Source organism: Netta rufina, assembly GCF_964035555.1.
Source record: "Netta rufina genome assembly, chromosome: 10".
In the NCBI taxonomy this organism is placed as follows: domain Eukaryota; kingdom Metazoa; phylum Chordata; class Aves; order Anseriformes; family Anatidae; genus Netta; species Netta rufina.
Window position 1 is genome coordinate 4,717,507 of NC_140133.1, and position 23,360 is coordinate 4,740,866.

At 36.9% G+C, this 23,360-nt stretch overlaps 1 protein-coding gene across 1 annotated transcript in view; it reads left to right on the forward strand.

Moving 5' to 3' along the window:
- NUP210 (nucleoporin 210) overlaps nucleotides 1–23,360 on the forward strand; it is a gene marked incomplete at its 5' end in the record, with an annotated part of 64,933 nt that overhangs the window by 34,721 nt on the left and 6,852 nt on the right. Inside the window, 19 exons of the mRNA XM_084292701.1 lie at nucleotides 931–1,104; nucleotides 2,335–2,527; nucleotides 2,814–2,920; nucleotides 5,141–5,245; nucleotides 5,368–5,469; nucleotides 7,199–7,327; nucleotides 8,028–8,155; nucleotides 9,036–9,171; nucleotides 9,482–9,544; nucleotides 10,172–10,351; nucleotides 11,776–11,856; nucleotides 12,820–12,951; nucleotides 13,154–13,312; nucleotides 14,188–14,279; nucleotides 15,521–15,695; nucleotides 19,441–19,616; nucleotides 21,009–21,226; nucleotides 21,738–21,874; nucleotides 22,458–22,581. Coding sequence (XP_084148827.1) covers nucleotides 931–1,104; nucleotides 2,335–2,527; nucleotides 2,814–2,920; nucleotides 5,141–5,245; nucleotides 5,368–5,469; nucleotides 7,199–7,327; nucleotides 8,028–8,155; nucleotides 9,036–9,171; nucleotides 9,482–9,544; nucleotides 10,172–10,351; nucleotides 11,776–11,856; nucleotides 12,820–12,951; nucleotides 13,154–13,312; nucleotides 14,188–14,279; nucleotides 15,521–15,695; nucleotides 19,441–19,616; nucleotides 21,009–21,226; nucleotides 21,738–21,874; nucleotides 22,458–22,581 — 2,611 coding nt within the window. The remainder of the gene's footprint in view (nucleotides 1–930; nucleotides 1,105–2,334; nucleotides 2,528–2,813; nucleotides 2,921–5,140; nucleotides 5,246–5,367; nucleotides 5,470–7,198; nucleotides 7,328–8,027; nucleotides 8,156–9,035; nucleotides 9,172–9,481; nucleotides 9,545–10,171; nucleotides 10,352–11,775; nucleotides 11,857–12,819; nucleotides 12,952–13,153; nucleotides 13,313–14,187; nucleotides 14,280–15,520; nucleotides 15,696–19,440; nucleotides 19,617–21,008; nucleotides 21,227–21,737; nucleotides 21,875–22,457; nucleotides 22,582–23,360) is intronic.

Genomic DNA, 23,360 nt, shown 5'->3' on the forward strand with positions numbered 1-23,360 from the left:
CCTTATCTCACTCTACAATTACCGTAAAGGACACTATAGTGAGATGGGGGTCATCTCCCATGCACAAACTGATAAGGGGAAATGGCCTTAAGTTGCACCAGGGGAATTTTAGATTGGGTATCAAGAGAAATTTTTTACTGCAAGAGTTGTGCAGCATAGGAATAGGCTGCCCTGGGAAGTGGTTCAGTCACCATCCCTAGAGGTTTTCAAGAAAAGTATAGGTTTAGAACTTAGTAGTGTGGTTTAGTGGTGGACTTTAGTCCTAGGTTACAGGTTGGACTAGATGATCTTTAGTGGTCTTTTCCAACCTGAATGTTTCTGTGATTCTATTTCTGTAACTGGGGGTTGAGAAAGGACAAAATATATTTTTGTTGCCTGTGACTGTGAATGCATTGGCTGACTCTCCTCGTGTTGTCCAGAACAGATAGCATCTGTGCGTCTTTGGCTACATAAGGCAGATAACCAGATCTGCCACAGCCTGCTGGGATAATCTTCTCTGTGTTTATGTCCAACTTGTTTTGTTGAGGGCTTAAGAGGGCATGTAAAATAAAGCTCAAGATGTTTTGAACATCTTCAGCTGGCTATAAATATTGTCTTTGAGCTGTTCTGTTCTCACTCTGACAAGAAAAAAAAATCAGCCTGTTAGCTTTTTAAGTTATGAAAGGTTTGTTTGTGTCAAGCTAGATGGTAGTAAACATGAATACCTAGAAGAAGTTTCCAAGAATAATACTTTGATAATGGCATAGAACTTCTCTTGAAATGCATGTCCTTTTAAATCTTGTGTCTTCAATAGTGTTATAAATCCACAAGAAACATATTTTGCTTGTTTCTTTTGACAGAGGAGTATAACTGAGATGTGTGAAATAGAATGTGCCTGTACTGAATAGTCTTTTACTCTCTCCTCACTTTCCTGTTTTCATAATTTTATAGGCTATTGCCTTAACAGTTGGAAACAATCCCACAGTGACCAACCCTTTTCCAGCAGTTGAGCCTGCTGTGGTGAAGCTTATCTGTGCTGTCCCTTCACGACTCACTTTGACTCCTGTTTATGGAAGTCCTCAGCTTGATCTCTCCTGCCCTTTACTGCAACAAAACAAGCAAGTGGTAAGGCTGAGAAAAGAAACAGAAAAAAGTGTTATTTTAACATATAAATCAGTCTTTGGACCTCTACATAAGAAACAAAACAGTTGATTTGAAGATTGAGAGGGTAGCAGTAACTACAGGATTGTGGGCAGCACTTGTATCGTTAACTGCTTTTGCAGAGAACAGTCTAAATGTGAGTTTCCTGCAGTGGTCGTTTGAATACATTTATAAATAGATGTTATCAGAAAGCAGGAGTATATGCAAAAGCACACATATTGTGTCTTCTCACAAAAGAATCACTGTGAGGGTTCAGTGAACCTGACCTGTCTCAAAACTGGGGCTAAGCAGAAGGGGAGAAGCGAATGAAAGCAAGTTGAATTTTTACAACAGCAAAAAAAAGGCGGGGGGGAGGAGTATATATGTTTCCAGTGGTTGTTTTTAAGGATAATCTTTTTCCCTGTATCATTTCACTCTGATCGAAATACTCTATTGAGTATATATAGAGATATTTTAGTGTGCATTATTATTACAAGTGTACATTTGCATGTGCAGTGTGTATTGTTCAGTGACATCAGGTTTATTCAGTTTTGCAAATATGGGTGGTAGTGCATGAACAAATAAATATGTATAGATTAACAAGCATTAAAACTTTCTTCTGTATCCAAATGAATGCTGTCATACCTTGTCTGCCGAGTAAACTGTTTTGTTGTGTTCATATTGCTTAAGGATATTTGCAGGTCATCCTAGTTTCATAAAACTAAAATACATATGGAGTTGAGGAATCTTTCAATGTTATTTCTTTTACATAACAAGATAAGAAGTTTTTGCATATTATAAGTTATTTTAGACTTCACCTATATTTCTAGCTCTATACATGTATGTGTCAAGAGCTGGACTATGTCAGTGCACTGTTTTTGCTAGCACATTACACGAGATGAACATTACAATCTTGTGCTATATCTTCTGACTAATAGCAACATTTTTTATTTATTCGAATTCCAAATATGATATACTTGAGCAGTGTAGTTTGGTTTTGGTTTAGCGTAATTTACTGGTTTAAAACTAAGCAAAACCAACAGCAAAAACCCCTTGCAGTTGAAGTACACTTAATGACTTTGCATTGATGGCTTATTTTAATGAATATGACTCACGTGATGAATAAGTGTGACAGAACTCAAAATAATTTTTTTTTTTTTCATGATTAAAAATCCCCTTGCATCTTTTCAGTTCAAAATATTCATTCTTTTTCAGGTTCCTGTTTCAAATTATCGCAATCCAGTATTGGATTTGGCTGCTTATGACCAACAGGGAAGTAAATTTGATAACTTCAGTTCCCTGAGTGTTATCTGGGAATCAACAAAAATGTCTTTAGCTAATATTGAGCCTAATATGCCAATGGAACTGATTCTGAAAGAAGATGGAAGCAGTCAAAAGAAAATGCATGGTAAAAATTAGTTTAAATGAGCATTTCATTATTTGAAGAGTCCAGAATTAAATCTATATGGTAGTGTCTGATCTTGATTAAGAAAGTAATGTAATCTGCAGTCATATTTCAGCTTGTCCTAAGCTTGCATTTAAAGCCTGCATTATTAAACAAAAATAAACAAAAAGCCCATTTTTAGTGAGGAAAATCATTGTCGTCTTAGAATGAAAATGGAAGAGGTGAACAGTTTATACTTTGTCTTTTTCTGCCCCATAATCAGATTTATTTTGCTTTTGTTTGGTTCCAGGCTTACAAACTGTTTTAGTTCATCACAAGTCTGGAACAACTGCTATTTCTGCAACTGCAACAGGATACCAACAATCTCATCTCAAGGCAGCTAAAGTAAAAATACCGGTACTCAGAACTCTTTTTTTGTTGTTTTTTTTTTTTATTTTGGGGGGAGAGGCGAGGGGTTGGGTGGGCAGGGCAGGATGTGCAATTATTTCCTTGTGATGCTTAATGTGTAGTATTTCTATATATTTATTTTCCCAGTGCATAGTAACCTAAAAATAAGGCAACTCCATAACCAGTTCTGAAGAAAGATTCATACCACTAGATTTTCTTAATGTTTATGGCTCTTTTTTTTTTTTTTTTGTCTTCATCATTATTTTCTGCTATCCATATCGAATATGTCCTATTCTTTTCCCTTTACATCTTTCATTTAGTTTTCTTTCAATCCAGACTTCTTTAATGAACTGGTGAAGCTCAGCTACTTATCCTTCACCAAACAAACCATGAGTTTAATGCCGTTTTTGCACGGGAAGGCAAATGTATTATTTCCACTTGCAAAACAGGGTAGGGATGTTATAGGTAAGCAAAGCAAAAGCTGGCTGATACTGTCATATGAACTGTATGTAAAATCTGTGCTCCGACTAATGTTCTTGTTCTTTGATCTCCATTGGTCAGGGAGTAGAAGGGAGGGGATACTCATTGATACGGTGCTAGCCATATAAATGAGTTGTAATGACAGAAGTCAATAGCCATTCCTTACAATACTTAAATCTGTAGACATTTAACACATGGAAGAACAGCAGAGTAAAGTAGTGATGATAAGCACAGAAGGCAGATGTAAACAGTAGCTGCTTTTCTGTTGTTGTTGGTGGTGATGTTTTATTTTAACTAAATTTAAGGGCAAATTTCAGCCTGCGGAACACCCTAACATGCATAGTAACTAACTTAAAATATTGTGCTTCTCTAAATTCTGTTTCAATTTTGGTAAACAAGATTTAAGTAGTTCCTTGACTCTGTACAGTTCTGAATCATGTACCATAAATATAGAGTTGAGACAAAGTAAATTACGACGCTAGTGGTTACAGTATTTTTAATTAGTGGGTCACAAGTAGACATTCATAATGTGAAGTATCCTATGTCCCAGTTTTCTGTCAGTCAAATTCTGCCAAATCTTGGACTGACTATTACTTCAAGTTACTAGATTAGAGAGGTGGTTCTGTGCCACCTGAGATACTCGGTTCTGTATCTTTTTCTCTTGAGAAAATTGAGTTGTAATCAGGGTGCCTGGTGTTCTTCAATAATTCTGTAATTTTATGTGCTCTGCTTCATTGCATCAATATTCAATATTCTTTCTCACATCTAGGCATTAGAGTGAATTCTCTAAACTTCCTATCAAGTTGATAGAAGTTCATATTATTTCAGTATGTGATATATACATGCATAATGGTACTGAAGTTCTCATGTAGTCTTTGTGTTTGGGAGAAAGCTTTTCTGCTCAAGTGTAGTTGTAGGCATCACTTCTGCTACAGTTACATGGATTTATGTGTTGCTTGTGTAAATTAGATGATTCGCTTTTTTTTCAAATGCATTAGAAGAAGTCTGCTATATTCTGCTTTCAAAACTGTCCATACTTATTTTTTTCTAACAGACAAATAAAAATCTAATAGATGGTATATTAAGATGTCTTGATCACTGTTCCCTGTTTAAGTGGAACAGTCATTATGTCGTTAGGGAAAGATGACATCCTTTCTACATCAAGGAAATCACTCTACTCATTAGGTGAAATGGGCACATAATACTAACTTCCTCTGAAAACCATTTTCCCTTTTTAAGCTAATGTTGTTATGAATGAATGATTAGAGTTGCATCTGGTCCAGTGTTTATGTACTTACATTTCAGGAAAAATTTCTTTTGGTGGCCTGCTAGGAAGAATCCTAAAAAGACCTTGAAAGAGAAGAAAATCTCTTTCCACTTGCTTGTTCTGTATGAACTTAAAGCAAGTCTCTGAGTTAATATCCTATCTGTATGTCAGACGTGGTTAATTGATCCTGTGAAGTCTTGAGTGAATAGGCCTTTGTTCTTTAGCTTGGACAAAGATGCAGAATATGATAGCATGTCCTGTATCTGACCTTACATGAAGAGGAACACTAGCAGCTGAGAAGAATGCTAGCAGCTGAAACAATTGCTTGATCTTCTGGATGTTCTATTAATGGAAACTTCTCCAGATCTGGCTCTTTGTTCATCTGCTTTAAGAATTCTTTCCTGCATATAAAAGAGACTTGTATCATTTTCTAATGTTTAGTATTTGCTGTCACACCTGGTAAATGGAATTGTTTCTTTTAGTATGAACCTCTTCTACCTGTGTCTGCTGCTATTGAGCTGATTCTAGTGGAAGATGTAAAAGTCAGCCCTACTGATGTCTCCATTTACAATCACCCTGACATACAGGTAATGCATTATTTTGCTGATTATTCTAGAATATCAAGAATTATGACATGGGTAAGGATGCCAGTTTTAGCAAAGTACGAGCAAGATGCAATTTAATTTGGGGTGCTTTTTTGTTTTTGCAGGCAGAACTGTTCATCAAAGAAGGTTCTGGATACTTTTTCATTAATACCAGTGTTGCAAACATTGTCACTGTGAGTCATGAGGAAACTCAAGGTGTTGCTTTGGTGAGTGAAGTAACATAGTTTTATGTCTGTTTGGCAATCTGAATGTTATTGTGTGTGTGTGCGTGTGTGTGTTCCAAGTATTGGAAAGGGATTGGTATTGGATGGGATGACTGTTCTAAATTCAGTCTCATACTTTCAGAGTGTGCAACCTCTACCCCTAACAAAAAGGTTACAAGCATTGTGAACAGGATTACACATCTTCTAGAAAGCTAACAAAGCCTATCTGACACTTGTAGTAATATATTGGTTTCATTCTGTCATATTTACACTATTTTATTTTTATTCTTTTAGTGGAGATGTAAGAAATCCCTTTCACACTTAAGGAGAGAATGCATTATGTGTTTGGTTTTTTTTGTCTCCAATTTTTCTTAAGGGGAAAATATAATTAACTACAGTAAAATACTACAGTGGTGCAGTTGTGTACTCTAGAGCAGAAGGAAGTCTTGGCTAAGAAATGAACTAAAATATGTCCTCACACAATTAGCTTTTATCACAGCAATAAAGCTAGCTATATGATAGCCTTGCTGTGTTTCAGTGCGCTGGCAACCTACATAATCTTTCAAAGCTATTGGTCCAGATCAGCTGTCCTTGCTGCTCTATAAGCATATAAAATAAAGTTTGTGTGTCACACTTGCTTCTCCATTTTGTTTGGATGCATGTTAATGTATGCCCCCAGTGTATGCATCAGTAACCTCCTTGGGAATGGCTGTCATTCTGACAGATGATATTTATTAGGACTTTATTTTAATTTTGAGGCAAAAGTAAGAGCGGTGCCCTCAAAGAACAAAATGCCAACTGTTCCAACTCCTCTTATTGGTTACTCCTGTAGTGCTGCCAAGTAATGCTATGAATTTTATTAAATTCCTTTGAATTGGGAGGCCTGGTTGTCGGTCACCCTTTGTTTCAGAGAATTATTTTCCATGAGTATGTAAGAGTAGGACACCAAACATCTGTGCTGTCTCTGGCCAAAGTGAAGGCCCCTGTGGTGGAGAGAATAGTCAGGATTGTCCCTGGAGTGTGTGTAGCAAGGTCAGGCAAAACTGCAAGAGAACTGCAGAGGTAATGCAGACAAAAGGATGGAAGTGTGACCTTGAGGACATGTATGGAGAGAGGACTTTAGGATGGGTGCCTAGTTGTGAGAGCTTTTGCTTGTGAGCAAAGCTCTGTTTCTTTATCACTTGATTCTTGCTGTATGCTGGTGAGTGTAATGTAAGTTCTTTGTTTAAAAATAAAGAAAAAAATGTATCCAAGAAATACCTGACTAGTCAATTGTTCTCCCACTTGGAAAGATCTTCCACCAGCAATAACTGTAAAGAATCTCCTAGGAAGCAGTATTAATGCTTTACAGGCATAATATCTATCCTTATTTTTTTTTCCTAATAATTTTGTTTTTCTGTCCTCTAAGAAAAGTTTCATTGATACATTTTTGTTGTCTATTGTTATTCTGATGGCAAAAGGAGAATAACAAAATGTCACACTTGCTTCTAGATGAAGATTTTTTAATTCAGTTGCTGCCCAGGGCCATTTGCACTAGCTCAATACTATGATACTGTTTAACTGCATTTTACGGCTTTAATTTTGCTTCAGTGGAAGAATTATCTGTGTCTAAGGCTTGGAGACTTCTGCATCCGACTAATTCTGCCCTAGAAGGGAAACAAATTTTATCCTGTGAATGACAGACAAATGAAAATAAGAAATGCTATAGTAGAATTTTCTTTTGACATTGTAGGTGCATCCTCTGCTTCCAGGATCAGTGACTGTAATGATTCATGACTTGTGTTTGGCTTTCCCTGCACCAGCTAAAGCTGAAATTCATGTATCTGATATACAGGAACTGTACGTCCGAGTTGTTGACAAGGTTAGTAGCTTTGAACCAGTGTTAGTAGATGATCCAGATTGTCCTGATACCTTGTGCTGATTGTAAGCGTACACCTAAGACATGTACAGGGTGGTACTGTGTAGTGGTTAGGGCCCTCTGCTACAGCTCTATCACCGTAGAGAAAGTTTTACCTCCCTGTACCTGTTTCTCCCTCCCAAATTTATGTTAGGTCTTAATCGTTCAGAGTATCAAGTGTCTCCTACTATTCAGTGCAGCAGCAATCTCAACTTTTGTATTTACACATCAATGTTAATTCATAATTTATATGAACACACTAATTTACATTTCCTGTTGTTTGAAGTGCTTGAGAGCGATTCTTTTAGGAGCATGTTTTGCCCCAAGGTCGTTTTCCATATGTTATGCTTTAAAAATGAACACAAAAAATGTCCACCTCACTTTACTTACCAGCTTCAGTAAGTCTTATACAAAATAAGTGTTGATATTCCTAGATGTTTTAATTTCAGCTTGCCAGCTGAAAGACCTGAATTCATTTATTTAATTTGATACTAACTGTAGCTGGCAGGGATTATTCTTTAAAAGCAGTGCTAATCTATGCTTTGGGCCTTATCTCTAATACTCTACAAAAAGTGTAATATAAAATAAAAGAAAACATGTATGTCAATAAATAAGAATTATTTTTAAAATAGTTGAAAAATGACTGGATTTGACTGTATTTCAGGTGGAGATTGGAAAAACAGTTAAGGCTTATGTCAGAGTTTTGGATGACTCTAAGAAACCTTTTCTGGCTAAATACTTTACTGTCATGGATCTAAAACTAAGGGCGGCATCTCAAATTGTTTCACTTGTGTAAGTTCATGGATTTGTTTTTTTATTAATCTGCAAATGTTTATAGGCAGAATAAGAAAAATGAATAAAGATATTTGCTTGGGGGCACAGTGGTATACAATGAATGGTCTTTTGATAATGCATTTACTTCAAAAGTTGTGTTTCTAAAGTAGAGCTTCAAAGTTTTGATTACCTGTTAAATGTCCTCAAAAAGTTGCTTAACTTAACCCTCTAAGTCTCGTTGGCTGATTTATGAAACTTCCCATGTGCTGTAACATTTCATGGGGCCATCAGCATCTCGGAAGGCATGACTTTGCAAATAACATGAGGTGAAAAAATGTATTTGTGGAGACATGCTATCAAGCTCATTGGCTGCTTTTTATAAGCAGGTAGGTTAAATCCTTGTATTGTCTAGAAGCTTCCTATTTTCCAAGCTCTAAACACAATGATTAAAATCAGAGGTAAAAAACTTTCTGGACTGATTTTTATTATTGAAACAATGAATAATAAAAGCATTCGTCTTTGCACGGAGAAGTATGTGCTCGTTTGTGCATGCATCATGCAGTACTCTCTGGCTGTATCTATCCCACTTCATTAATTCGTGTTAAGGTGTGTACTTGAGGCCTGTCCCACAATTGCCTGTACCTGTGAAATTGTTACTGGATTCCCTGGCAGAGTTGTGGCCTGCACCAGCTAGCACTCTTGTTTCTATTTCATTTAAAAATGAAATACAGGCTACAAAGAGCCATTTCATTGTGTTTCATGTTGAGTTGTGGTATTTACGTAGTTACTTAATAGTTCTTATGATGAAACTGATATATACTAAATAAGTCCATTGCAGTTGTTATTCATGTACTTTATTCAATGAACTTACATATTTTACTGTATTTCCTCACTACAGCCCACTTGCTGAAGCTCTCGATGACCATACTGCAGCATTTTTAGTGCATGGGGTGGCCTTAGGTCAGACTAGTCTTATGGCAACTGTTACGGACAGAAGAGGACAAAGAATCAATTCAGCTCCACAACAGATTGAAGTAAATCATTTCAGATTAAATATGTGTGTAAACAAAATCTGTTATGATAACACAGGAATAGTATACTTTTGTTAATTTATAATCTGCCAGAATAATCTGTTTACTTTTTCTGCTCAGAATTTACCCAAATGTTAGTCTGTTTCAGATTTCAGTGTTTTTCAACTGCAAACGATGAGTTTAGTTTCTGCATGTTCAATTTACTGTAATTACACAAATAAAGCCCCAGTTTTACACTTGTACGTAATATATCTTGACATAATTTGTCTGATTAAAATGGCATGAAGACACGTATTCATATTTCCATTTTTAGGTCTTTCCCCCATTTAGACTACTGCCAAGGAAAGTGACCCTGATTATAGGGGCCATGATCCAGGTAAGGCATTTTCTAACATATTTTCTTTGTTTTGTAATTTCTCTTTTAAAATAAATGTGTACAACTTACTTTTAGGAGTAAATTTTCCATGTTAGCTCTGTTCTTACTGAATGTTCTTTCCACCAAGAGAGCAGTTTCATTCTTAAACCACCTTGCGTATGACTGTATTGCTGGATCAAAGGTTTTGTGTTTGTTGGCATTAAAGGGAGCATAAGCTTTTCCAGTGTAAAATACCAGGATAGCATTAATAAATCTGCCACCTGCATGAAGTTAAGCATGGTGAACTAGTTATACAAACAGGAACGCAGAGTTGTACCATGTGTGGTAAAGAGGAAGTGAGGTAATTATTTTTTTCTTGAACTATCTGGCCTAGACCTAGCACCAACTGTCATAGTGTACAAAGCACACAGTATGTTTCTGTGCTAGTTTAATGTACTTCCCAGTCCAGCATCATGGATGGACCAGCATGCAGGCAAAATAAGTTCTGAGACTGTCTGGAAAGGCTCAGACAGCTTTTTCTTACTGATTACATTATGGTGCTGAGCAGGGAAAGGTGTACACTGTGACATTAACAAGAACAAATACCTGATGAACAAATTCAGTTGTTCTGCGTGTTATTAATTACAGATCACTTCAGAAGGAGGCCCTCAACCTCAATCCAACATCATTTTCTCCATCAGCGAGGAAAAGATTGCATCAGTCAACAGCGCTGGACTCATCAGAGGAGTGGCAGTTGGGAATGGGACAGTAACAGGAGTGGTGCAAGCTGTTGATGCAGAGACAGGGAAGGTTGTTGTGGTGTCCCAGGTGATGTATTATGCTACTGTTTGGGGCTGACAGTCTCTAACAACTCATGAATTTGGATCAAATAGTCTTTTTGCATTAATATTGCCATCTTGTGTACTTGACTATTTTGTTTTTTTTTTTAATCTCCTTAAAGAAAGCAGAGGTTTTTCCTCTCTGTGAGCTCACGCGTTTGCTGACAAAGGAGATAACTTCAGTAGATAGCTAAGTGCTAAATCTTGCTGTATCTTAACACTAAGCTCTACTGATAATCCAAGGAGACTTTACGAACAGTCTGTTTGATATCTTTCAACTTGATTTTTAAATCTAGAAAAGCCTGTGTAAAGAAGCCTTTCTAAAACAGCAGAAGGTTAAGGCAACACAAGGAAGAAAAATACGGTTTAGCAGCATCTTATGTCAGTAGATGTCAGAAGGTAACTTGCCTAAGCAATCTGTTGTCTCTTAAGCTATAGGCAGGCCATGGAGAATAACATGGTCTTGTGCTGTGGTTTAAACCAGTCTGTGGAGTTCAAGCAATGAATCTCTGAATTCCACTGAAGTCTGTGTCCATATAACTTGCTACTAGCAGAGTGTGTGGAAGCTGTTGAGCAGGCCTACAGGGAGCACAGGTTCCTGGGACTTGCATGATGCTAAGAGCAGCATGTGCTGTGCCAGAGCTTATGGCTCTTCATTTGAGGTCAAGGGAGGAAGGCTGCAGCATACTACAGAGTTCTGCTGCTTGAAAGATGTCACTACAGTTCAAGAAGAAACTTAAGTAACTTAAAGAAAAAAAAAAGTGTCTGACTATATATATACCTGTACACAGACATCCACTCTGTAATGAGGGAGCAGCATCCTGCCCTGATGTTTGTCAGGAAGCAGAATAAACTTAAAGGTTCTACTGCCCAGTGAGGGCCAGATCGTGGAGGGACATTTCCTCCACGATCTACAATAGAAATAAAAATCTGTCAGGAATATAAGGATATTGTGAAGAGAAGACATCAGAGACATATATCATCCTTTTATTTTTGATTATCACCTTGGGTGTTTACTGTTTTTATTTCCTTTTAAATTATTTCAAAGTGTTTGTTGTTGTTTGTTAACTTTTGGGATTATTCATCTGTCTCCCAGCAAATCCTATGATCTAGTCCCTTGCTTTCTGTCATTTCTCAGCTCCATCATTCATCATGTCAGTAACCATGAGCAGAGTATGTGTGTGTTTTAATTTAGATGGCATCTTTAAATGCCCGTCAATTTACCAAAAAGGTAGTTCTTTTGTAATCTCTTAGTCTAATATTGACTTATATCCATCTGTATTTTTCTGTAGTAAGTCACGTGCAAATCACATGTCATTATCTAATCTCTATTGTCAAAATAGTGAATGGATCCCAAAAGTGAAATACAGTTCACAACAAATGTTTATAATGCCTGACCTTCTTCATTTTTAGGACAAAGTGGAAGTTGAAGTTGTACAGCTGACAGCTGTTAGAATTCACGCACCAATTACACGAATGAAAACCGGTACACAGGTCAGTTGATTTATGATTAGCTTTTATTGCCTTAAATTTTTGACCTGCATATTGTGATCACTCCTACTAGAAAATTTGATAATACCACCCCAGCCCTGAGTGGCCTCCTGTTCTGAGGGTTACCACTGCTGATGCAGGAATTTATGTGCTTTCAATGGCAAAGCTCCAGAGCTGAACGTGTTAAAAAAAATAAAATGGGACAAGTTTACCTTGTACACATGACCGATTTTCAGAAATCCAGGCCCTGCTGAAGAAGCATTATTTAATCAGTTAATCTGAAGAAGGCTTCTTTCATCTTCATTCTAATTGTAGTGGAGGCTTTCTTCCTTTGTATATTAAAAATCTGCAGTATATCTGCTGACATATTGCACAAATACTGTTCAAATTATTTTTAATAAGTTGTACTCAGACTCTGTATTTCTCCTAGAAGTTACTTATCCAAAAATAGCCAGAGATTTTAGGTCATTTTGGTGATTTAAAAAAAAAAAAAAAAAAAAAGTAAATCCCTGTTTTGTGTTTATATGCTATGTTGTCTTAATTTGGGGATATGGAAGAAGGTAATTGTCCTGAGCAAACAGTTAATCAGAGAGAGCATCTAGGCAAAGATGTAGAAAGCATGAGCATATAACTAAGATGAAGTGATTTGATACTACAAATGGAACAAATTAATTAATTAATCTTTTATGTTGGAAAACTGGTACTTGTTATTTTTTGTAGAGCATGTAGCAAATGAGAGAGGATCAAAATGTACTTTCTCACAAGATGGTGTGGTTTGTTGTTTGTTTGTTTGTTTGTTTGTTTTTTGAAGTCTTCTGCGTGGTGCATACTTGCAATGTATACAGCAGCCAAACTGTTTCCTTCATAAGTAGCATCTCTTGATCAATTAATTTTAAGTTTGTTTGCTGTGTGCAGGTTTAGTTATCATCCTTGAATTACCTAAGACAGTGGTTTCTCTCTTTCTAGATGCCAGTTTATGTAATGGGCATCACCAGTAGTCAGACACCTTTTTCGTTTGGCAATGCAGTGCCGGGGTTAACATTCCACTGGTCTGTCACAAAGAGGGATACTCTGGACATAAAGACAAGACACAACGAGGTAACACGTGTGTGTGTGCATGCTTGTATGTATGCGTATCTTGGGAAAAGGAAACTGCCATGTAATGGGAATTAAGAAAATATTGTTGCTTCCACTTGCTCAAAATCAAAGAGCCATTGTCAGTGTTGGGTGTGGCTATTCCTATACTATATCAGTACCAACTTTCCATGAGTAAAACTTTGATTGCTTTCTTCTGTTCAAGGCTTCTTTTCAGCTTCCTGCAAAATACAACTTTGCAATGGATGTTTATGGCAGAGTAAAGGGAAGAACAGGCCTGAAAGTTGTTGTGAAGGTCCTTGATCCTGCAGCTAACCAGTTTTACAACATGGCAAGAGAACTGTCTGATGAAATCCAAATTCAGGTATGATGATGTTGTGTAATTTTCTAATATTTCAGAGCTAAATTTAAGCCTGTATTTGAAGTCGGGAATTTTAAATGCAAAAATGTTGTTCTGACCTTGGCTCATCTTTGAGCCCTTACTGTTGTATAACGTTCCTGTATTTGGAAACCTGCAAGTTCCATCTGTTGGCAGGTTTTTGCACTGAATAGCTACGCACTGGTGTAATGCCTGAATTCAGGAGTTTAGGTTTGGTGTAGACCACCTGAAATTGAGGTGACTTTTACTTTTTGCAGGTAAGCAATGTTAGAGTTGTATGAAAACCTTGGTTCTGTAATATCTCCTTGCATGGAGGTACTTCTGAAGTTTTGAATACTTCTTGTATCTAGTGGTTATCTTGTATGTCTATGCAAGTGTGTCAGCTTGGATCAGGAATTAACTTTTGAAATAAATATCACATTGTTTCCACTTACCATGCTTTGAAGAACAGTTTCAAAGTATGTGAACTGGATTGCTTTATGTGGAACAAAAACTGGAAGATGTGTTTGAGGAATGCACCTCTGTGGATGTTCCATCCATAGGATCACACTAGGGGTTGTCTAAAATAATCTGGGACAACGTGGGGTCTCCAACACTGCTTCACTTGACAAATCTGCTTCTCTGTTCAAACTGCTTGGTAGTGTCAATATAGCCATAGAAATAAATGTTCTTCAGAATAATTTTTAAAAGATAGTGTGTATCACATTCTCAAATATTCATGTTTAATTTTCTGGCGTTTAACTTAAATAACATAAAATGTTATATATAAGATTATGTTTTTTTTGTTTTGTTTTGTTTTGAAGATAAAATAAATGGCTTGCTGTGCACAGCAGTAGGCTAAAGTGCCTTTTATTTTCCAGGTATATGAAAAACTTCATCTAGTCACTCCAGAAGTGGAAACAGAACAGATCTTAATGTCACCAAATTCCTTTATTAAACTTCAGACGAACAGGTTAGAGACTGTTTTTTCATACTCTGATTTGTGTCAACAGTTTATCAAAACTGTATCTTATCTCTACTCTTGGTTTCTTTCAAATCTTGTGTTGGTTAGATAATAGCTTGATAATTTATTTGATATTTGGAACTTTTAGATCCTTATTTTTGAAAGATGTAGAGCCAGTTAAAGCAGTTGCATGCTTCCACCAGAGTTTTTATAGGCAATGAAAGCTCTATAGAAAATAGTTCTCTGCATGTCTCACACAGAGGCTATGGCTAGATTTTGAGATTAAAATGTCCTTCCCAAATGAGATAACATTTTTATAGCCTGTTTGCAGGCTTGTTTTGGGCTTGATATTTGGTTGCTCTTCTAAGCAGTTTATTCTGATTATTTAGTGATTAATTTGCTATATAGCAATTTGTAAACTTTTTTTCCCAGTATCTTCACTATCTACTATTGCAGCCCCTATGTCTGAACTTTACCACCAAAAAAATTGCACTGTTGCCAGAAAAAGAGCTGCTAAAATACAGCTTGAATACGAGGCTTCTTAGAATAAAGTAGGCTATTTCTATCTGGATGGAGAAGCTTAGGAGGAAAAGAAAAACAGTTATAGTGTTTCGGAAGTTGTGGTAAGTGATACTTTAAAAGCAGCTAATGTCTCAGAATGCCAACTAATGAGTTTATGTATTTGCTCACTTGATTAATATGCAAATACCATGGTGAGAGTTACTCCGAAATTTAACCTTGTCTACAAAACCATTTCCTGGAAACTGATGAGATCCACTTAATCATGTCCCTGACTTTGTCTTTAATACCAGCATTGACCCTGGCAGAGTATCTGCCTCTAAATATCATTTACAGAAAATGACTACAGAAGCTGCATGTAGTAGTAGCCTTTCCCATTATTGTTTGGAATCAAGTTTACATCAAGAAATGATAACACTGATTGGCAATGGGCAACAACTAGGTTTTAGTAAATGCATAAACCCAGATGAGACTTTGTCTAAGTAAGCTTGCAACAGAACTGGATCTTTTCTTTTTTAGATTAGAACACATTCTTCTCAGTTTATATTGCAAAGATTTAGAAAAAAGCATACCAGGTTAGGGCTGTTCTATGATTCTGTCTTAGATTTGTATAATATATTGGTATAAATATGGTTTTACTTATTTACATGAGTTCCCTGTTTTTTTTTGTTTTTTTTTTTTTTTTTTTGTGTGTGTGTGTGTGGCTTTATTTGTTTGTTTTTTTCCTTAAGGGACCGAGTGGCTTCCCTGAGTTACCGTGTCCTGGATGGACCAGATAAAGTTCCTGTTGTAAAAATTGATGAAAGAGGTGTCCTTAATTCTGGGTCTTTGATAGGGTTATCAACAATTGAAGTAATTTCACAAGAATCGTTTGGGATTAACCAGACCATTGTAGCTGCTGTTAAGGTAATATTTTTCTCTTTCTCTTTAGTCGGAGTTATAACTGACGTAGTTTTCTGTTAGTAGGATATTTTTATTACTGCATCAGAGTCAGTTAAATGCATGTTATGAATTTCCTTTCTGAAAAATGTATAGGAATTAATAGCTTTGGGCTTTGAAAAAAAAGTTCAGTGTACAAGCTAGATACAGATTAAATCCCACCAAATTCTTAAATATGGTACATCTTACAAAAAGTCTTTGGGTGCACATACCTTTAAAAAAAATCCTAAACATTCTACAGAAGTTCAAATAAATAATAAAAAATATATTACTGTTATAAGCATGCAATAAGTGAAAAAATATATTACTGTTATAAGCATGCAATAAGTGAAAAAAGTAAATGTCATCTGCAGTAATGAACATAAATACCTTACTAGAGATGTTGTGTATGATACCTAGATTTTCTAGATACCAGTAGTAACTGTAGAGCCCCCAGATTTAATTTTCTATGCTGTTTCCTAACCATTTAGCTTTTACATAATGAGAGCCTCTGCATGAGAAGACATAAGCAGAAGCTATAAGCTCCCTGTGTTTGGTGAGCTGGCAAGGAGCACGTCCAAGGATGCTGTGTGCCTAAACTACACTGAAATAGGGATTCTTTAAGGAAATACAAATATGTAGCAAAACTTGACAGTTTGGTTTCAGGCCAACAAAATTTCTTTCTTTCCCCAAATATCATCTGTTAAACTAAATGCTGTTATATGAAGTATAATACATCTTATTGTTAGGGCACTTCATTTCTGTTCAGAAGTCCTTGTCCCAAGAACTTTCTTCATCTGGCAACATGAGCTTTGAGATACCCACTGCTCCACCTCTTCTAATCCTTTTTTACTCTGTCAGCATGTTTCCAGTATGTCCCAGATAAAAGAGAAACATATTTAATTCAAGTACTGACTTTAAATTATTTGTAGGTTTAATTATTGTAATCACTGAAATGGCTTGATTGTGTTTTTTCTTTCTCTCTCTCTCTCTTTTTTTTTTTTTTTTTTTTTTTACCATAACATTCAGTTTTGTCTCCTGGGAAGAGAATGAAAAAAGAGATTGTGGCTTAGTTTCACTAATGCCACTCCTGCTGCGAGGTGGTAGCAAGTAAATTCGTACAGCTCTGTTATAGATGACCTTGTTTCCTCCCTTCACTGCTGGATCTAGCTAGTGAAAGACATCTAATGACTTTGGAGTTGGCTCAAATGACATTTAGTCAGCATATAGTGGTACTGAAGTTAAATTCTCCCTTTGTGCATTCTTTCCGTACACAGTTACAATATCACGGAATTGTGGAGTCAGTGCACTGGTTTTAAGTCTGTGAAAGCTTTGTAGGAGGAACTGTCTCTGTTCAGAATCTCATACCACAGATTTATTTTCCTGTAGTTAATAAAACTATTCTACTTCTATGGAAATAACATTTTTAACTTCACAATAACCCCATGAGTTCAGAGCATACTTTCGTCTTCTGTTTATGCATGAAGGACAGAGAGGACTTGAGTGGTTTTGCTGAAGGTCACATGCAAAAACTTGCAATGGAACAGCGGATGAGCTTTAATCTTGTTGTGTCATTGTAAGGCAGAGTATTCTCCTTCATGCCATCCTTCCTTTCATAAGTTCTTGTTTTGTCTATTTACAACTGTGCACAATTAAAAACCAAGCTGCAGCAGCATCCCTTAATGCTTAGACCTTCAACTTTGCTCAAAAAAGACTATCTTATATAAGTCAAGGAGGACAGTGGAAGTAAGGAGTGATAGCAGTATGCCAAAGCTTAGCATGGAAGCAAACTAAGCATAGCTTAAAATAACAAATACTTTAAAAACTGAGATGCTTTAACAGTAAGTACTATTTTTCTCAATATTAAATTTAGCAGCTGTCCATGTAGGCCAGTTTTAAATGAAATTTTAAACTAAAGCAAGCCTGAAGATCTTTAAAGGAAATGTCATTTTTGCTAACTTGTTGCCTCAGCTAGTTGGACAAAACGTCTGTGCAGTGTATCAGCTTGTGGAGTAGCCAGTTACATGTACTGTTGTTTAGCTACTCTTTTTTTTCCAGATGCACCAAGATGCGATTTGCTTCAGGCCAAATTTGTTCTTTCCTTTTTATGTTTTGACATGTACATTTTCAGATTGCAGAGTTTTACATTTCAGCTGAGTCTCTTAGGTCAGAAAAAAAGGGAATTTCCTACAAGATAAGCTTGAGGGCTTCTTTTAAAATAGTTTTCTATATATGTCTGAAGTTTTTTTGCTTTCTCTACCCTTCCATTATTTATTTTTCAAAAGTTGTAACAGAAAGAGCAGATTTCTCTTTTATTGGGTAATTTTGCTAGTTAACTTAGGTAAGTTAAGCAAGAACAGTAATTTTTATTTTATTTTATTCTTTTTAAGTTGTGAAATCTTTATCTTCAGTCAAACTTCCTTTAGAGAAGTGATAATAGAAAACTTTGGGGGTGTGGACATGTGGACAGTCTGGCAGATTTCTCTAAAGAATTTGGAGCAGAATTTCATAACTTCCCTCTTAGTTGAGGAGGGGCAGTAAGGCAGTGAAATGTAGCCTGCTGACCGCTAAGAGTTGTCAGGTGCCAGACCAGAGCGCTTTTGTCTCTTGCACTTACCTTCTATCAGCCCAAGCCTCGGAGGATGGCCTGGCTGTAGCATCATACAACCAGCAGGGTCAAGGCAAGTGTGCCCAGGTCAGAAAAACCATAGCAGCACAGAACTTCAGGAGGGAAGGTGGTGAGTGGGTGGTATTCTTTGCCACCATGAAGCCCTGTTGTTAGACTGTTGTTAGACCAACGCAGGCCTGTTTGAGGGGCAGCAGTTTGTAGTCTCTGCAATATTATTTTGCAGGGATTACCAGGGAACACCTTTGCAGCTACTGTTCATGTTTCCTTCATTGAGCAAACCTTCTCCCAGAGCTAAGGCTGTTAGAAGCTGCCTGTATCATCTAACCTTTCTCACTTAGTGTAGGGGAGCTAGGGAAACAGCAACCATTTCACCTGCTTACACTCACAGTCATTGCAAGTTACTCCTGATCTGGTAAAGTGGGGAATAAATTGCATATTTCACTTCAGGAATTACTGGGAAGGAAGTCTAGGAAAAACTTCCAGGAAGTGAAAACTTCCTTCCAGGAAGGCTTACCAGTTCTACCTTATATGACAAGAATGTAGCTTCTGAGGCGTGTGATGTGGGTTTCTACATTGCTTCAATTCCCAGTGCTTTAAGAGAAAAATATGAAGAAATATCTGGTGGGAGGGTGGAAAGAAGACAGAGCTAGATTCTTCTCTGGTGGGCAGTGTCGGGGCAAGAGGGAATGCACACAAACTGAAATGTGAAATTCTGTGTGAAGGTAGCAAAGCACTGAGAGGGCTGCTGAGCAATGGTACAGGCTGCCCAGAGAGATTGTCGAGTCTGTCTTGGAGATGCTCAAAACCTGGCTGCACATGGTTCTGGGCGTCTGGTTGTAGGTAGCCCAGCCTGAGCAGGGTGGCTGGCCTGGGCAACATCCAGAGGCCCCTTTCAACCACAGCTGTTCTGTGATTCTGTAAAATACGGATTATCGTACGGATCATAAAAACTCCATGTCTCTGTACTGTTATATAGCTGAACATACAGAAAGTGATTTGTCAAGGAAGCTTTGTATATTTGCATATTAAGACCCCTTTTTAGATGACTGTTATAGAAGCAACAAAAAAGGCTATGTTGAATTTTTCACTCCTGATGTTTTACAGGTGTACCCCATCTCCTACCTCAGGATCTCCATGAGTCCTATTCTGCACACGCAAAACAAAGAGGCATTACTGGCTCTACCTCTGGGTGTGACACTGACGTTTACAGTACATTTTCATGATAACTCTGGAGATGCTTTCCATTCACATAATTCTGTGCTTAGCTTTGCAACAAACAGGTAGGTATCTATCACGGCTGTTAAGTATGGAGACCAAAAAGGCCAAGTACACGTAGGCCAGTTACAGCAAGGAACAAACACTGCCCCAAAGATATCAGTTGAAGATGTAACTTGGACTGGGATTAAAAAGGAGAGGATTTTCTCGGAGTCTGTCAGAGGCACTGTGGCAGAAAAAAGAGTTCCAGTTAGTAATCAATATTCTCTAGCAAATGGGAAGTTGCTCAGATAAGCATGATCCCTAGTGGGGCCTGCTGGGGTACGTTTCTGCTTTACGTGACTCTGAATCATCTGATTGCGTACATCAGTGGCCTATATAAACAATTGATCTTATTAACATTTGCCTTGTCTTGCCTCTCCTTTTCTCCTAGTGCTTTGTTACACTGACTCACTTACATCTTATGTAAGATGGTGAACTTTCAAGATCAGAGGCTGTCTCTTCAGATGTGCATGTATAGCCTTTGTACAGCAGAGCCAAACCTCAAAAGGACTTTTGCTCTCTGGTTCAAAGAATAATAAATATTACAAAACAACCCTCTTTGGTCATTAGTAAACAATCATTAATTCCATTACTTTAGCATAGTGTGTTTTCTGCAGAGCACTTTACAGTTACAACTTACTCATAATGATTAAAATGGGGGGAGGGAGGGACAGAGGGAGGGAAGGAGGTTAAATGCAAGATTTTCTATCTTTCTCCTACTTAAACGATCTACAGAAATTGCTGTAGCATACAGAGGTCCTTGAGATAACGCTACCCTAGCTTCCAGGCTAGACGTGGCATAGCTGCATCAGCATAGGGGTGATAATTAGCCTCAGACACAGAAGCACTGCTCATTAACCTCAGGTGCAGCACTCCACTGCCAGCTCTACCTACCCAGCCCTACTACTGTCAAGACTTTGCTGTCTTTGTGGGGTTGTGGTAGGATGGCAGCCTCTGTGCTGGGTACGCATAACTACTCTTTGTGTTAGTGCACCTGGGAATGCTAAATTTTGGTAACTACCAGAACTTGTAATCAAATGTGATTTAGCTTTGTAAAGTTAGGTCTGGAAAGCTGCATGTTGTTTTAATTTATTCTTAGCTACCAGAGAAGAAGAAAAAAGAAACCAATTATCTAATTTTTAAAATTCTACATTTCTTAAAATTAGGAAATAATTCTCATACCTAATTACGACCTCAGTATTTTTTCAGCATAACCATGTAAAAACTAAAATGTGGCTCAGTAACACCTGAATCATTTTCGTTTTTCCCATTTTATCATTCTTCATTAGAAAATAGCCATCACAGAAAACAAGAAGCCAAACATCTGTAGCCAGAGTTTGTACCTACTATTTATTGTAGAAAGGGAGACATTAGCAAACTTGACTTACTACAAAAGCCTATCTTTTTGTCTGCAGAGATGACTTTGTACAAATTGGGAAAGGACCCACCAACAACACATTTGTTATCCGGACTGTGAATGTAGGCTTGACCTTGCTTAAAGTTTGGGATGCCGAACACGGTGGAATTGCAGACTATGTCCCCCTTCCTGTGCAACATGCCATTTTTCCTGAACTCATAGATGTGGTGGTAGGTGATGTCCTCTGCCTGAGTACTTCACTGATAAACCATGAAGGTAAGCAGCACTTCAGTGACTGTTTATGCAGCCATATAATTTGACATCAGCCTGCCTTTCTCATTCTCAGGAAAACTAAATGCATAATTTATGATGTTTGTTCAGCATCAAATGTCACTGTTCTTGTTAATGATAAAAATAGGTTTGATCAACTCCTCTAATTTTAATTGTACCATGCAATATGTTGCTTGTATGGATTTCATGAGCATCAGACCTCAGACATTCCCATTCTCTTCGCTTGAGAGGGCTGGTTTTTGTTTGGTGGTTGTTGTTTTTGTGGGAATGGTGCAAAGAAATGATCAGGATGGTCTGACTTCACTCCCTGTTTTTAACTCGTAGTATTAATGTGTTTTTGTCAGAGTAACTGCAAGCCAGTTGGTGTGCGTGCATGACAGAAGTAAAACCCTGCTGCCCATTCAATGGGCAAATAAAAAAAGATACCAGTGTGCAAAACGAACTGCCTCAGCTAAATGAATTTGTTGCTCAATGTACAAATGACGTATCTTTACAGGCCTGCCAGGCATATGGAGCTCCTCGTTAAGTAGTGTCCTTCAAGTTGACTCCAAGACTGGTGTAGCTGTGGCAAGGGATTCTGGTGTTGCCACGGTCTATTATGAAATTCCTGGGTTACTTAAAACATACAGAGAGGTGAGGCACTGCTAAATCCTACCAGCACTGCTAAAGTTTGTTTGCTTCAGCAAAAGTATATTCTATGAGATTTTTAGTTAGAAATATTTAGATCCAAGTGTACATATATTTAAATAGTTTATTTATTTACATTAAACATAGATAAATATACAAATGTAAGTATAAGCACAGAAAGATAAATATAAGCACTCCTTTTTAAAGAAGAAACTATTTAAATGTATAAATAAGCATGTTCCTGCCTAATGGTTGGAAAGTGTACAATATGTGTCCAAACATGTCATTTAAAAAAAAAAAATTACTTGTGTTAAAGAGTATAGTTGAGACTAATGGTTTGTGCCTTTAGCCCATATGATTCCTACATTGTACATTTGGTTGCTTGGCTAAGGTGTTCCCAGGTGCTAAGTAATTTCTGAGTAAGGCTGCTTTTATGAATGGAGTTTCACTGTAGGACACAAACTCTTGGGGGTCTTATCTTTTATACATGTAAAGATACATACATGGCAGTCAATTCAATTTGGTTTGGCCTCAGTTTTTGTAAATTTTATGCAGATTTTGGTAACTGTGTACTTCATCCTTTATTTAGATAAGCGTTAATATACCTCAGAGGACTACAGCAATGCATGTGAGTGGAGTGAAAACCAGCTTAGAAGGAGTTGCAGCCTCAAAAGTAATAGTTCTGATTGGAGAAGGAAATAAAAATTTGAAAGGTATGATGAAAAAATTGTTTATGTTATATATTTATTGCTTAATATGTTTGTATATTCACAATAGGTGCTTCTTTGAATGGTCTTTGTAGCCAGTGTAGCAAGGTCTCCATGATCCCCTAATGCCTATTCAGTCCTAGATAACTGAAGTGTTGGTTGTGGTCATATCAAAAAACAGTTAACAGGCAATCAGCTAAACGCTTGTTTCTATACTTAATTGCACTTGCCTTCTCAGTAAGTTAAGCATGCTCAGTAAGAAAAAATATTGAAGTGGTTGCCATCCTTAATTTTTTTTCAGAAACTTTCATCAATTAGAAAGACGTAATACAGAGATAAAACATCATCTTGTGTCTGTTAATTAATAAGCTGTATTTTGCTTGATCATGGTCCCTTTTTGTTATTACCTCAATACTTAACATTTATTGAAATAATATTTTATTGTACCTTATATAAATTATTAGCCGACTAAAAAATTTCCTCCCAGATACTAAAATAAAAATCTAGACTCCCAGGATCATATAGGGTATTCAGCAGACATATCTGAGCTGACAGTTCTTTCTAGTTAATTCTTTTCTGTAAATAAATTATTCCTGTAAAAAAAAAAAAAATCTTTTAGTGTCTCTTTGGCGTTAGATTTGAGATAAGCCTGCTATCTGTTATTCCCAGCTATTTCAAGATTATCATAACCTTATGAAACTATTTTGGAAGGTAGTAGAATAACTTGATATCTTAAGCCGTGGTTTTGTTTTACAGGGGAGCCTTGTAATTCTTTTTTTTTTTTT